Here is a 13,183-nt window from a genome sequence, read left to right as displayed (position 1 = left end):
CTCGCCCCTCATGGAAACCTTTCTTCTGGGCAGACCTCAGCCTCCATTGAGCCCCGACGTACTTGCACCCCAACGCCCTCGAGGCAGAGACCGTGCAGTGTGGCTCTTGGTACCACGCCTGCCGGGAAAGCTGAGCCGCCCGGGCGTTGGTGGGAGTGACTGAGGTCCACCCCGCGCCTCTGCCCCCTGGAGCCCTCACGGCTGTGAGGCATCACCTTCCCCCCCTCGAGAAATAAGGATACAGTAGGGGGAAGCTGGGATGAAATGAGAGAGTGGCATGGACTTATATACACTACCAAACGTAAAATAGAGAGCTAGTGGGAAGCAGCCGCACAGCACAGGGAGATCAGCTCGGTGCTTTGTGACCACCTAGAGGGGTGGGATAGGGAGGGTGGGAGGGAGGGAGACACAAGAGGGAAGAGATATGGGAACATATGTATATGTATAGCTGATCCACTTTGGTATAAAGCAGAAACTAACACACCATTGTAAAGCAATTATACTCCAATAAAGATCTATCAGAAACAGACAGAAGGTGTTTGGGTGTGACAGTGAAGGCTACAGAAATGCAGGGGCTATTCGACATCGCTCTTTTCCAGAGGGGGCTGTGGCGTCCCTGGGGCAGGGCTGGGGTCACTTCCTGGGAACCGTGCTGTGATCTTTTGGGGGTTCCCTTTCCTCTGGTACCCTTGGCTTTCTATACCCAAGACTGTTGACGAGCCTTTACCCAACACGGGGACAACACCAGACACATGCTGGCCAGTGGGCAGCACCTGAGGAGGACGATCGAGGCCATTCTGGAGATGCACCCCCTACCCCAGCCCACCACCCACAGGGCGGCATGCACCTGGGCACCTGGGGAGAGGCTCCAGGCCGGCCTCCCCTCGTGCTGCCTGGTGAGGAGAGGCCAGCTGCAGCCTAGGGCCCTTCTCTGGCCAACGCCCCCCAGACCACAGCTCACCACCAGGTCAAGTTGGGCTGCATCAGGCCTTCAGCCAAAAAACACCCACCTGGTCCAGGGCAAGAAGGGAACACGAGTGAGTGAGAACGACACAGGGAGGGTGTGCACCTTGACTGTCTGCAGTATTTGAGATCAGAAGACAGGTTTGAGCTCTCTTTTCTGTAAAGCCCCAGACAGGAGAGAACACCGTATAAAGGCGTTACGTGAATCAGGCCTAAAGCTGCCGACCCTCACGGCGGATCTGGGCAGTGTGTGTGCAGTGGCGAGAACGTGGCCTCAGTATCAGGTCCGCTGGCTCACCTGGGAAAGCTGTCCAACCCCCCCCCCCCCCCGCCCCGCAAGCTGGGGATGGTGACGGGAGGAGGGAGCAGGGAGCCTGGAAGGAGAAGAGCTGGGGCACAGGGAGCTCTCTGTGCTGCACGGACGTGGCCCTGGCTGTCTGCCCATGGCCGCCCGTGGTTGCCTCGTGGTGGACGGCACGCCCTTTCTCTCTCCCATCACCCTGTAGCTGAGTTGCTCTCCTGGACCTCCAGGACCTGCTGTGGGGGGGGGATGCTTTTTCCCTTAACCGCAGGCGGGAGGGGCATCACTCACTGGTGATGGCGAGCCTGCCTCACACCCGCCTCGCTGCGGATGCCGGAGCGGGGTTCCGGAGGGTGACAGCGGTGCCCGGCCACACACTGTGACCCAGGACCTCCCCGCTCCGGCCGGGCTCTGCGACCTTCTCACGTTGGCCACAGCTGCAGAGTCAATTCGATTTTGGTGGCCAGGCCTTGTCTAATTTAGTCAATAAACTGGATACCTTTGCCCAGAATGATCCAGACAGCAAGGTTTTCCTATGTCACTCACCTGAGTTTTGAAATACTCATGTAATGTTCCCGTGACCGAAGTAAGATATTGTTCAAATCTGAGACTTTTGGGGAAGCAGAGTGCGGGGGGAAAAGACGATGCGTCTGGAATATAGACCCGGAGAAAGAAAGCACCAAATACAATCAGAAATTCATCCAAGTCATATTCTCCTAAGAATCACCTTACCTACTTCCAGAGACAGCTGAGGTCACGTGACTACGTCACAAACTGTGGAACCAAACAGGTTAACCTGCATTCGGTCTAACAGATGTTCTCCGGAGAAGCTTAGACGCTCCAGTGGTGCTTTGTTTTGAACCAGGTTGGGAGCGCATTGTCTGTCCTTCCTTCCTAGACCCCATAGCAAAGACCTCCCACCGGGACTGGTATGCCACAGTGGCAGGACCTGCGCGGACAGGGGTCCCAGCAGTCACGGGATGCAGGGAGGCCACCTGCCTCCCAGCCTCTGCCAGGCCTGTGCTGGCCGCCCCTCCCCTGCGAACCTCGCACTGGGCCCCTTCCTGGTCACCAGTAATGGGCAGCTTCTCAATGAGCCCGTCCAGTGGGGACCCGCCGGCCCTCAGACCCAGGGAGGTACGGTGCCTGGTGAGGTCAGTCCACATCCCATCCAAGGGTGAGGTCCGGGTCCCTGCAGGGTTTCCTAATCAGTGCTGCCTGTCACTCTGTCCTCCTCCTGGAAAGGGAAGAGACGCTGCTCTCAACCTGAGAGCTGGTGCAGTTGCCGCAGCCTCCACTAGAACCCAGCTGAACTGCTGTCCCCTCAGTCATTTCTCAGAAACCAGGTGGCCACCGTCTTGAGTTCAGAGCACTGAGATGGTGTAATTACTCTGTAATCACTTGGCGATGTGAAGACACCTGCTACCGGTCACGGCAGCGCCTCTTGTGTTCAATCAGAATGACACACAGCCCGGGAGAGGGCGGACCGCCAGGCTGGGAGACAGGCACGACGTGTCTGACGGCAGAGGCACTTGCAATACAACTAAACCCTCACGGGGGGGGACCAGGCCTCCGTCCACGTGTCTACCAGTCAACACTTTTAGCTGAATCCCTCTTCTAAACTGCTCACGGGCTCATGGTGCTAGACAGTCAAGAGCGTGTACGTGGGATTATACGAGAAATCAAGACTCAAAAAAGGAGCCTGGATTTGTGTCCCTGACCTTTTCAACAAACTCACGTATTAACAAAGAGTCAACATCTAAATAGACTTTTATTTTTTTTCTTTTACTTATTTGGACAGAAAAGAAAATTCATCAGCTTTCATTAGAGTCTCCCTAAGCGTTGGAGACGCGTTAAACTCGGAAATAGTGGACCTTGTAGAAAAGCATCACAAATTAAAAATAGATTTCTCCACGTGGTAAAAGTGCTTCCAATCCAATTAAAGGACACGGCGAAGGTGTGTTGAGACGCGATTTAAAATTTGGCCTACGATCCGTGGCAGCGGATTAAAACCACAGGCGAGGTGACCGTCATGACCCCGGGGACAGAAATGTGAGTTGGGAGCATGCCGCCAGCAACACTTGTAATTAACTGAGTGACAAGGAAGAACGTCCCAAAGCCTGAGTAGAGTAGGTTTGCATCTGTAAAAATAAGGGGGCGACATAAACTGGGTCGAAGGGGGATCACGTAACTCTAGGAATGACTTGCTTCTTATCTGCGGGGACAGCCAGACCAGCCGACCACCCTGGCCGAGGTCTCCCAGGGAGACCTGTGGACCTCGGTTCAGAAAAGGCCCAAGTGTTCTGGGCAGTAAGCAAAGCCCTTGCTGCCAGCTGCTCGTCACATAGGCCTTTCTGGCTGGCGGTGAGCAGGCCCCGGGCCCGCGGGAATCAGGCCCAGCCAAGCTGGTACAGGCGGGTTTGCCAATGCCCACCACAGCGCTCTGAGGGGTGCTGTGAGGCCAGCAGACGCCGCCCGGTGACCATGCGAGGGACAGAGTTAGCCAGTGGTCATCCGCAGAGACATTCTGGTGTCTCAGCCATGCTGTGTGTTTTCCAGAACAGGTAGCTCTGCTAATGGTGACAGAGCTCAAGGCCCGCAGGCCCCCGTGCTCTGATGGAGGCGAGATGGCCTCTCTGGCCCAGGTCTAGGCCTGTGATCATATGCGAGGAGCCACGACGGGGTGGGGTGAGAGGGGGAGGGCAGAAAAGAAGAGGGATATCTCCTTTTACAGAAGATCTGAAGCAACAGTAAGAAAATAACCTGAAGACATATTTAAAAACAAAAAGCAGCCTCACACTTCGCTGTCATCCTATCGCCGTTGTCCCTTTCTCCCTGTCCACCAGCCACGCAGGGATGGGCAGGAAGGCCGCGTGGACGTGTTAGAGGGCCCCGCTCCCCACGCCGTCGCTGCCTTTTAATGGCCCCCGGTTGTGTTTCTTCTTCTACGAGCCCCGTTCTAAGCTGCCTGCGCGGGGCAAACGCTGGAAAACCCTCCGGGCTCCCACACACACCTGAGCGGTCCCAGCTGCGCAGAGCCCACCCGGCTCGCTTCCCGCCCCCTGCAGGCACGGCGAGACGCGGACCATGTCACGGATGTCTCTCCACCTTCACCAAGCAGAGCGCGCTCCGGCTCATCTCATCCCATCCCTGGCGCCCCTGGTGGCAGCAGCCCTCCCAGGTCCCCTGTGCTAAGTGGGCTCTCCCGCGGCCTCCGGGGGGTCGTGAGGGTGCCCTCCATGGCCCCCCGCTGGTGGCACGGAGGGTCTGGTTCAGGGCCACACCTGCCGGGTGCTCGCTCCGAGGCGGTGGCCGCTCTCCGGAGGGAGGCCGTGCTCTTCTTTGCGTGGAAAGCGGGATGACGCCATCCTCTGACCAGGTCCGTCCTGGTCCCTCCAGAGGCCCCGAGCACCCCTCCCGGGCCGCAGCCCCACGCAGGGCGTCTCCGGGTCTCTGGCCGGCGGGTCGGACGTCAGGCTCCCCCTCCCCTCCCTGGACCTGGTCCTTACCTAACCTGGGCCACGCCCCTGGCATCAGAGGCTTGGAGAAGTGTCCTCCAGGCCCAGCAGCTCTCGCACGAGTCTCTCCCCGAACTGGGCCCGGCTGTACCTCTTCACGTGGTAGGCCTCTGACATCTTGTACAGGATGTAGGCGTTATTGATGGCAATGCTTATGGCAAACCAGAACACCTGTTGCCAGGTCTTGTTTGGTTTATGAGAAATGAAATACCTACGAGGACAGAACGGCAAGAAAGGCTGGCTCAGACGGTGCCCAGGGACCCGGTGCAGGAGAGACATCCCCAAAAGGCCTCATCGGGGTCAGCGAGATGCTGCAGGGGACGCGGCGTGGGAATCCGGCTGTGGGGAGGGGCAGCCTCGCTCTGAGGCTCGGTCACGTGAACCGTACTTGAACGTGCAAACAACCCCTATCAAAGATCAGGTGGGAGGAGGCGGGTCACCACAGGGGACACCGAGACCAGGAGCCGGGCCTCTGCGGTGCAGCCCGGAGCTCTGGCGGGAACCGGGCCTAGGGGCTCCCCTGCTCGCCGAGGGCCCTGCGCAACTGCGGCACAGCCCAAGCCATCTCGCGCCGCGTCCGCCCGCAGCTCTGTGCGTGTCTCTTCACCACGCCCGCCTGCCCTCAATGGAGGCCTCCTCTGCCCCGAGGCGGAGGACGGCGCTCCCCCCGGACCGCCAACTCAGAACCCATCCCTGCACCGCGCCCTCCGTCTGCACATGTGTCTCTGCACCCCGGGGGCCAGGAGCCTCGGCACCACCGAGACGCCCAGCCAGGGCGGCCACGGATGTCCATTCGCTCAATCGTGCCGATTCCCCTGGAGCCACTGCGCAGGCCCGCGAGGTGCCAAGCACGCTGCAGGCTCCGCGGAGCCCGTCCAGTGACTCCCTGGGCAGCGGGGCTCCCTCTTACACCCGGGCTTTCCCAGGGACCCAGGTCCACATGCTGCCCTCCCCGCCCACAAGCAGCCCGGGGAGACGTCCGTGGCCCTCAAGGAGCGCTGAGAAAATGCCCACCACCTTTGGGGTTAGTGCAACCCTGTTTCAGGCTGTGAGGCTCAGGCCCAGTCATTTCATAGGCAGACCGAGGTTCAAGGGCAATCACTTTTTCCCTCCTGTTGTGGACACAGGAGCTCGCCCCGAGACAGCAGGGGGCCGTGTACATGCACACCGTGCGGGCACTTGACGACGACCCCACACCTGAGACCGCGCCCGCACGCGAAAGAGCTCCGTAACCAGTGCCGGAAAACACGCGGCCCGGCCCGACGGCGCCCAGGGCCCAGAGGGTGTGGGGTGAAGGCCAGCGGCTGGGCCGGGTGGGAGGGGCAGAGAGGGCACTGGTGCAGGAGGTGGGGGGCTGGGCGGGCCAGGCCGCGGGCCCAGGATTTTCTCTCTCGGGCTCTCCCGTTGTCAGCTCTGAACCTGGGGAGACTGACCGCCCAGCAGCCGCTCTGCTCTCGGCGGCGAGGCCTCCCGTGCCGGGCGCCGGCTCACTTACTTGCTGTACTTGTCATCGTACTTGCAGATGTAGCTGAGGTGGGCGGCGAAGGCCTCCACGGCCAGGGGGCAGGGGATCTCCCCACTCCTCCTCTTGATGATCACTCCTGCGGGAAACAGACGGGACATCCCCTCTGAGCCGCCCCCCGCAGACCCCCGTGCAAAATGCGCCCCTCCCCCCTGCCTGCTCGTCACGTAGACGGCAGGGGACGAGATGGAGGAAAACCACCACCAACACCACCACTGCAGCTTCAGGGGAGTGCAGGACACCAGGCCACGGCAGGGCCACGGCACGGGGCCACGGCACGGGGGCACGGCATGGGCCACAGCAGGGGAGGAGATGGAGGGGAACCACCACCAACACCGCCACCGCAGCTTCAGGGGAGTGCGGGACACCGGGCCACGGCAGGGCCACGGCACGGGGGCACGGCATGGGCCACGGCATGGGCCACGGCAGGGGAGGAGATGGAGGGGAACCACCACCAACACCACCACCGCAGCTTCAGGGGAGTGCAGGACACCGGGCCACGGCACGGGCCACGGCAGGGCCCGCTGCACCCGATGGGGCCTTGAGAGCAGAAGGGGAGCTCAGGACCCACCTTCCCCCTCCCTCCCTCCCTCCCCCGGGCTTCAACCCCTCCCTCCAGGGTCTGAGCGGGGTGGGAGGAGGTGGCCACCAAGGTCAGGGAGCCGGGGGTCCCTTCCACCTGCCCCACCGCCCCCATCAAGGCAGAGGGTGGCACTAGAGGCTCAGGAGAGGCAGGAGCTGCCCCGACCCCAGGCTCTTCCACGCCTCGCACAGAGTGCTTCACGCCCAGCCGCCCCTGGCGCTCCCTCTCTCACACGCTTTCAAACGCCTCTTCCTCCCAAATACACGTGGAACCGCGTCCCAGGGCCACTCGCCAAGGTCACGGCAAGATTCAAACGGCCCACTGACCGGGCATGAGAAGCAAGAGGCCATCAGTCCTCTTCAGCCTGCTGCCCAACAACCTGTTTTCCAAGACCTGCCCCGCCCACCTGGGTGGACGCCCACTGCGCCCACGGAGGTGACGCGGGGGCGGGAAGGACGCTCCTGCGAGCGAGGTCGGGATTACAGAGCGCTTCCTCCGCGCAGCCCGCCCCCATCCCCGCTGCCCGCAGAACGGTGTGATAGCAGAACAGCGCCATTCAAAGGGCTGGGGGTTTTCAGCACTACTTAAATAGGCGTAACTGAAGTAAAAATGGTCACACGGGTCCATGTGCTGAGGCTGAGCCCTGAGCCGGGATCTTTTTTGTCTCCCACCCCGCTCCCCCAGTACTGAATTTTTGCACTGAAGAAGCACCTGGACATCTTGTGAGAGACTGAGAAGCCAGGCCCCGCCCCTAGAGCTGTGGTCTGGGGACGCCCGGGGCAGGACCCGGGCAACACACTTCCTAAAACCTCCAAAGCTCAGAGGATCTCCGTGCCCAGCCAGAGGGTCCTGGGCCCTGGTTGCTTAGGGATCCTTCCCCCACTCAGAGAGACGTTCTATGGATGGGTGATGCAGATGCACGTGCATCCTCCACGGCTGGGCTCCTGGCCAGAGGGTCCTGGGCCCTGGTTGCTTAGGGATCCTTCCCCCACTCAGAGAGACGTTCTATGGACGGGTGATGCAGATGCACGTGCATCCTCCACGGCTGGGCTCCTGGCCAGAGGGTCCTGGGCCCTGGTTGCTTAGGGATCCTTCCCCCACTCAGAGAGACGTTCTATGGACGGGTGATGCAGATGCACGTGCATCCTCCACGGCTGGGCTCCTGGCCAGAGGGTCCTGGGCCCTGGTTGCTTAGGGATCCTTTTCCCACTCAGAGAGACGTTCCATGGTCGGGTGATGCAGACGCACGTGCATCCTCCAAGGCTGGGCTCCTGCCTCCAAGGAGGGCTGTGTCTCTGCAGCACCCTTCCTGAGGGGACCTGTGCTGGTGTCTTTGCTCACCACCCCACCCGACCTCAAGTCCAAGTGGGCAAACACCCCAGTTTCACACCCCGGCCCAGGCACATGGCCTTGGGAGGTTTCCCACCTCCAGCTCCATTTTAATTTGCCCGACTTTCGACCACAGCCTCCTCTGGGACTAAGGAGGCGCCTGTAGGGCTCCCCAGAGTCCACGTGTGTATGAGCAGATCAGACCATCCCATAAGGAAATAAAACCCCCTCCGTTCTTTTCCCAGAGGAAGAGGACAACTCACTCCGAGTCACCAGGGCTCCCAGCGGGTCAGGCCCACTGTCCGAGGGCCTTGGCCAGCACCGTGCCCCTGGGGCTCCCCGCCTGCAGCTCCGGCTGCCGCCTTCTGCACAGCCAGGGCCGCCGCTGTCCCAGCACACCCAGCCGTGCCGGGCCTGCTTTCCTTCTCCGTTTCCCTCCCATCCCTTCGAATGTTTTAACTCAGCATGAGGATTGCAGCTGGAAATCTCAGGGGACTGGTTGCAAAATCCAGGTGTGCGTCAGTCTCTGAGCATTTCCCCAAGTTCATAAACCAGTCCACGCTCCTCTCTGCTGACGTTTTGGATTTTAGATACTATTCGAGCTGGAAAGGGTAAGACTGCTGTCCTATAGTATCCTTTTCTGAGGACTGAAAAGCTTTAGACATTGGAAATACTGACAAGAGGTGATGTGACATTTATTGTGTCCCCTGGCATCATAACCAGGAATGCCGTGCTCTCCTGGGTGCACCTGTACATTTCCAGCCGTGTGGGGGACCCTCTGCGCACAGCTTCATTCCACGTGTCTACCTCTGTGACACTGTAGGTCCACGTGGGCCTATGAGAGAACCACGTTGTCTTCATGTTCCAGTGAGTTCTGTCTTCTGCCTTCCCCAGGCTTTTTCTGGCTGGGCTGACCTTCTTTCCGTCCTTCTGTAAGTCTGAATGAATGAGTCAAGACCTGACTCACAGACCCATGCAGACATTCCACACTCACATTAGCCTCATGGAAACTGAACCCTAAGTGGGCAAAGACGGAGATGGCAACGAGATGGTAGACTCAACATGGATTCTAGAAGAAACGCAAAAGGATGTGGTTCTCAACGGGGATGTCCCTGGATGAATGAAAGCCTGCATGTGCTCACTATCTCTGAAAGAGGGCTCATTTCCCCTTAGAACCTGGAGTAAAGAATAATAAATCAATCCCTAAAATGTTCATAACTAGTTACATGTTTGCTAAAATTCGAAATTCTGCTCATGTTCTAGAAGAGCAAATACGGTCAACGGTAGAAGACGGTATAAAGCTGAGATGCAGCCTTTAGAATACAGGAGACTTTGTCATCTGGGTGACGTGTAAAGTAAGTAGGGAATAAAAGAATTATCTGATAAATGGTGCAGGTACACAGGTGGGGCTGCTTGGTCAACCGACCTTTGCCACTTAACGAAAAAAAACATCGTAGCAGCCCGACTGGTGCCGTGACCAAAATAAATTCCAAGTGGATGGTTGCGAAGAGCGCAAAATCACCCTATGAAACAACCAGGTGAACTGCACTTGCCTGGCCTTGGGGCACAGCCGGGGCTTTTAGGCATGAGAGCAAATAACATGATCAACAGCTGTGCCTATGCGGAAATGAAAAACGCTTTTGATGTTAAAATTACTGGCCATAAATAAAAGCAAAAGGAAAACAAACGAAGAAAAATGTCTGCTATAGGCATAAAATCTGCTTTCAATTTCGGAAGACACATACCTCCAATGAAAAATTGACAAGAACATGAAGAAAGCATTGAAAATTAGCTGAAAACACAGGAAAAGATGCTCAATCCCACCAACAGTCACCGCAATTATATTTAAAATTCTGCAGCATTTTCAACCATCATATTGACAAATTTAGAAAAGAAAAAAACTAGTGTTGATAAAGCAGGAGGAATAACCCACTGCAACGGCAGTAAGCACAGCCTTTTGGCAACACAGCATCGAGAGCCTTAAAAACGTTCAGACCCTTTGGCCCAGCCGTCCAACTTTTAGATTTACCTGGAGGAAGTGATCAAAGATGTACCTGAAGATTTACATGTGAAGATCTTCACTACATCATTCTTCATATTATGAAAAAAGGATCATTCATAGGGGCCAAGATAAAGAAATTATGATACATCTAAGGATGGAATACGAGGTGCTTTTTATTATTATTATTTTTTGCAGGCCTCTCACCGTTGTGGCCTCTCCCGTTGCGGAGCACAGGCTCCGGACGCGCAGGCTCAGTGGCCATGGCTCACGGGTCCAGCCGCTCCATGGCATGTGGGATCTTCCTGGACCGGGGCACGAACCCGTGTCTCCTTCATCGGCAGGCGGATTCCCAACCACTGCGCCACCAGGGAAGCCCACGAGGTGCTTTTTAAAAATTATGCCTTTGAAGTACACAGAAAGGAATACTACCTCCTTCATTAAGAAACGAGGCCCTAGGATGTGGGCCAGGAGAAGGACTCCCGGTGGGGCGCGTGCCGGCCACATGGCCTCCGCTCTGAGACCCCTGGGCCGCACCCAGGGTCTCCTCTCACCCGCCGGGCTCCCAGTGTCCACAGGCCCTGGGGGTGCCCAGGGGCCTGGCTGTGGGGGTCAGTCTGTGGCCAGGCTGTGGACACACTCCATGGAATTTTCAAGGGCGACTAGGATTGGGGACTGCATGATGTATAATAGAGTACGTACTTTAGAAAACTACCACGGAATTGAACACAAATACCAGTTGCGGCGTATTTAAAAATCCCCCCTCCCAGTTTTCTCATCTAGCCTCAACAGCCTCCCGCCTCCTTCCCTTGGGGCCTGATTTAAGGGTTCTCAGGTGTGTCATCTTCAGTCCTAGTGCAGGCTTCTCCCTAACCTCCCCAGGTGCGGTCTTTTCTCTGCTACCTCATTTCACCCAGCTCAGACAGGTGCGAAGTCCTTGCTTCGGGACATCGTTTCAGAGACTATCATTTAACATAACTTGGTGGGAAGCAGCTCCCATGCCCTACACCCAAACCTGTTCCTAGAGACACTCTGGCCCCAAGGCCCGAACCGCAAGAGAGCCGAAGTCCAATTCAAACTGGCATTCAGCTGACAAGGTCAATTCCAAACCTCTCCTCTAAGTGCCCTTGACACAGCACTCGAGGGGGGGGCGCTTTCTCCACCCCCTACACGTAAGTAGGGTCACGACACCCACGTGCTTGAGTCCCTCGATTGCAATCCCCACTGAAAAGTAACAACTTAGGTGTGTGTGGGGGGTGAAGGATGGGAATAAATGAACAAGAGGCACGAAATACACACCCACATACCACATACACGCACACATACCACGCACACGCAGACACACACACACACATCGCACACCCCTGAGCTCCTTGGCAGTGTTCCTTCAATAGAGAAGAGGAAAGATGGCTTAATGTAAAGGAACACAAGGGACTTTTCAAATACACTACGCAACGATAAATATTTTTGTAAAGGGTCCCTTTGTCACTGCAATTTCCTTTTCTGTTGTTTAATCGTGTTTGAGCTGTAGGTTACCTTAAATATAGGCTCCTTGCTAAATGAATCCCCTTGTTAGCAATGGATTTTAAATCCCAAGGAAAATCAATGATACCAGCTGAACCCCCCAAAAACCCAACGCTAGCGATTAACTTCTAAGGAAGACATTTCAAAGATAAGAATGGTTGACTATTCCCCCGCCTCCCATCAGAACAGATTTTTCACAGAATCCTAGATGATGATCGTGTAAATACCGTTCAAATGGAGCCTATTAATCACACCGCGTACGACCTGGGGGACCTGCAAATGCCAGCCTCATGGCTTCTGTTGACGGCTGGCAAGTCCCAGGCAGCGGACAGCCTGCGGGCCCAGGAAGCGCTTGCCGTCCCGTGAAGGGCAGCAGCCGTCACCCTGTGGTCCAGAGCCGAAGAGGGGCAGGGGTCACCCGACGCCAGAGCTCACCCACACCCCTGCCCCAGCGCCCACCGCGTGCCCACCTTGCTGCACGGGCGAGTAGGCATTGGTCAGGAAGCGGAAGTGCCCCTTGTTGTACCAGCAGATCAGGGACATGCTCCCCTTCGTTCGGATGCTGTGCTGGCCCCGGGCGGGCGGCAAGGCCGGGCTGTTCAACATGGAGGGCGGCAGGCCGGTGCAGTCACTCTTCCTGGGGCTGAGCAGCCCGCAGCAGTAGATCCCTGCGGGGACACGGACCGCATGGCCTCAGGGCGGCTCCCCCCGACCCCCCGGGCTCGGCCCTCGGGGGCCCCCTAGAAGAGATGGTGAAGTCCGGGGGCTTTCATCCCAGATGTGCCACCGCCCCCAACTTCCGGACGTACTAAGATCGCAGGGAAGAGCTAACGCAAGCAGGGCGTCGGCAGTAACAACGGCAGCTCTCGCGGCCAGAGGGCTGGCTACCTGCCAGCACAGGGCTGAGCCCGAGGACCCAACCTCCCACCTGCTTCTAAAAACTTCTGAGCACATGCGATGCATCAGAACTGCAGGCTCCCGGCTGGGCGGGCAGAGACGGACATCATTAGCACAGATCTGTCTGCCATCTAAGCCTGACCCAGCTAATCACCCTGCCCCCTCACCAAGACTCGCTGGGCACCCGGGCAGCCCCGGTCCCGTGCAGCCAAGTGAAAGGCAGAGGAGGCAGGGAGTCCTCACAGGACACGCGCGCTACACGGGGTCCTGCCTGTGCTGTACACCAGGCCCCTGGGGGCGGGGCTTCCCTGGGGCGGGGCTTCCTGGGGGGCCTCAACGCCCAGCACCTTCCACGGGGCAGGAGACCCTCCAGGCAGAGACCAGCAGGAACAAGGAGGCTTCTCTAAATTCCGCCGGGACTCAAGGTCTTTCCCAGCCCTCCCTGCTCGTGGTCTCCGGCTCTCCCTGAGCCCAGGAAGCCGTGGGGAAGCCCGCCCCTCCCCACACCCGCGGGGAGGGGGACGTGAAGGGGCACTTTGACTGAAGG

General features: G+C 58.1%; 1 protein-coding gene across 3 annotated transcripts in view; it reads right to left on the bottom strand.

The window, feature by feature from the left end:
- The window catches only part of PGBD5 (piggyBac transposable element derived 5), a 110,550-nt gene that overhangs the window by 18,115 nt on the left and 79,252 nt on the right, over nt 1-13,183 (bottom strand). Inside the window, exons 5-8 of one of the 3 annotated variants that reach the window (XM_030839591.2) lie at nt 12,210-12,407; nt 6,278-6,383; nt 4,774-4,993; nt 3,017-3,405 (exon numbers count right to left, since the gene is read on the bottom strand). In XM_030839591.2, coding sequence (XP_030695451.1) covers nt 4,798-4,993; nt 6,278-6,383; nt 12,210-12,407 — 500 coding nt within the window. In that variant the 3' untranslated portion in view covers nt 3,017-3,405; nt 4,774-4,797. Of the gene's footprint in view, nt 1-3,016; nt 4,994-6,277; nt 6,384-12,209; nt 12,408-13,183 lie in introns of those variants that run through there. The other 2 variants (XM_060286879.1, XM_060286878.1) reach the window with 2 other exon arrangements.

This window comes from Globicephala melas, chromosome 16 (genome assembly GCF_963455315.2).
Source record: "Globicephala melas chromosome 16, mGloMel1.2, whole genome shotgun sequence".
Taxonomy (NCBI): domain Eukaryota; kingdom Metazoa; phylum Chordata; class Mammalia; order Artiodactyla; family Delphinidae; genus Globicephala; species Globicephala melas.
Note: the sequence above shows the minus strand (reverse complement) of the source record. Positions and strands in the feature narration are given on the sequence as shown.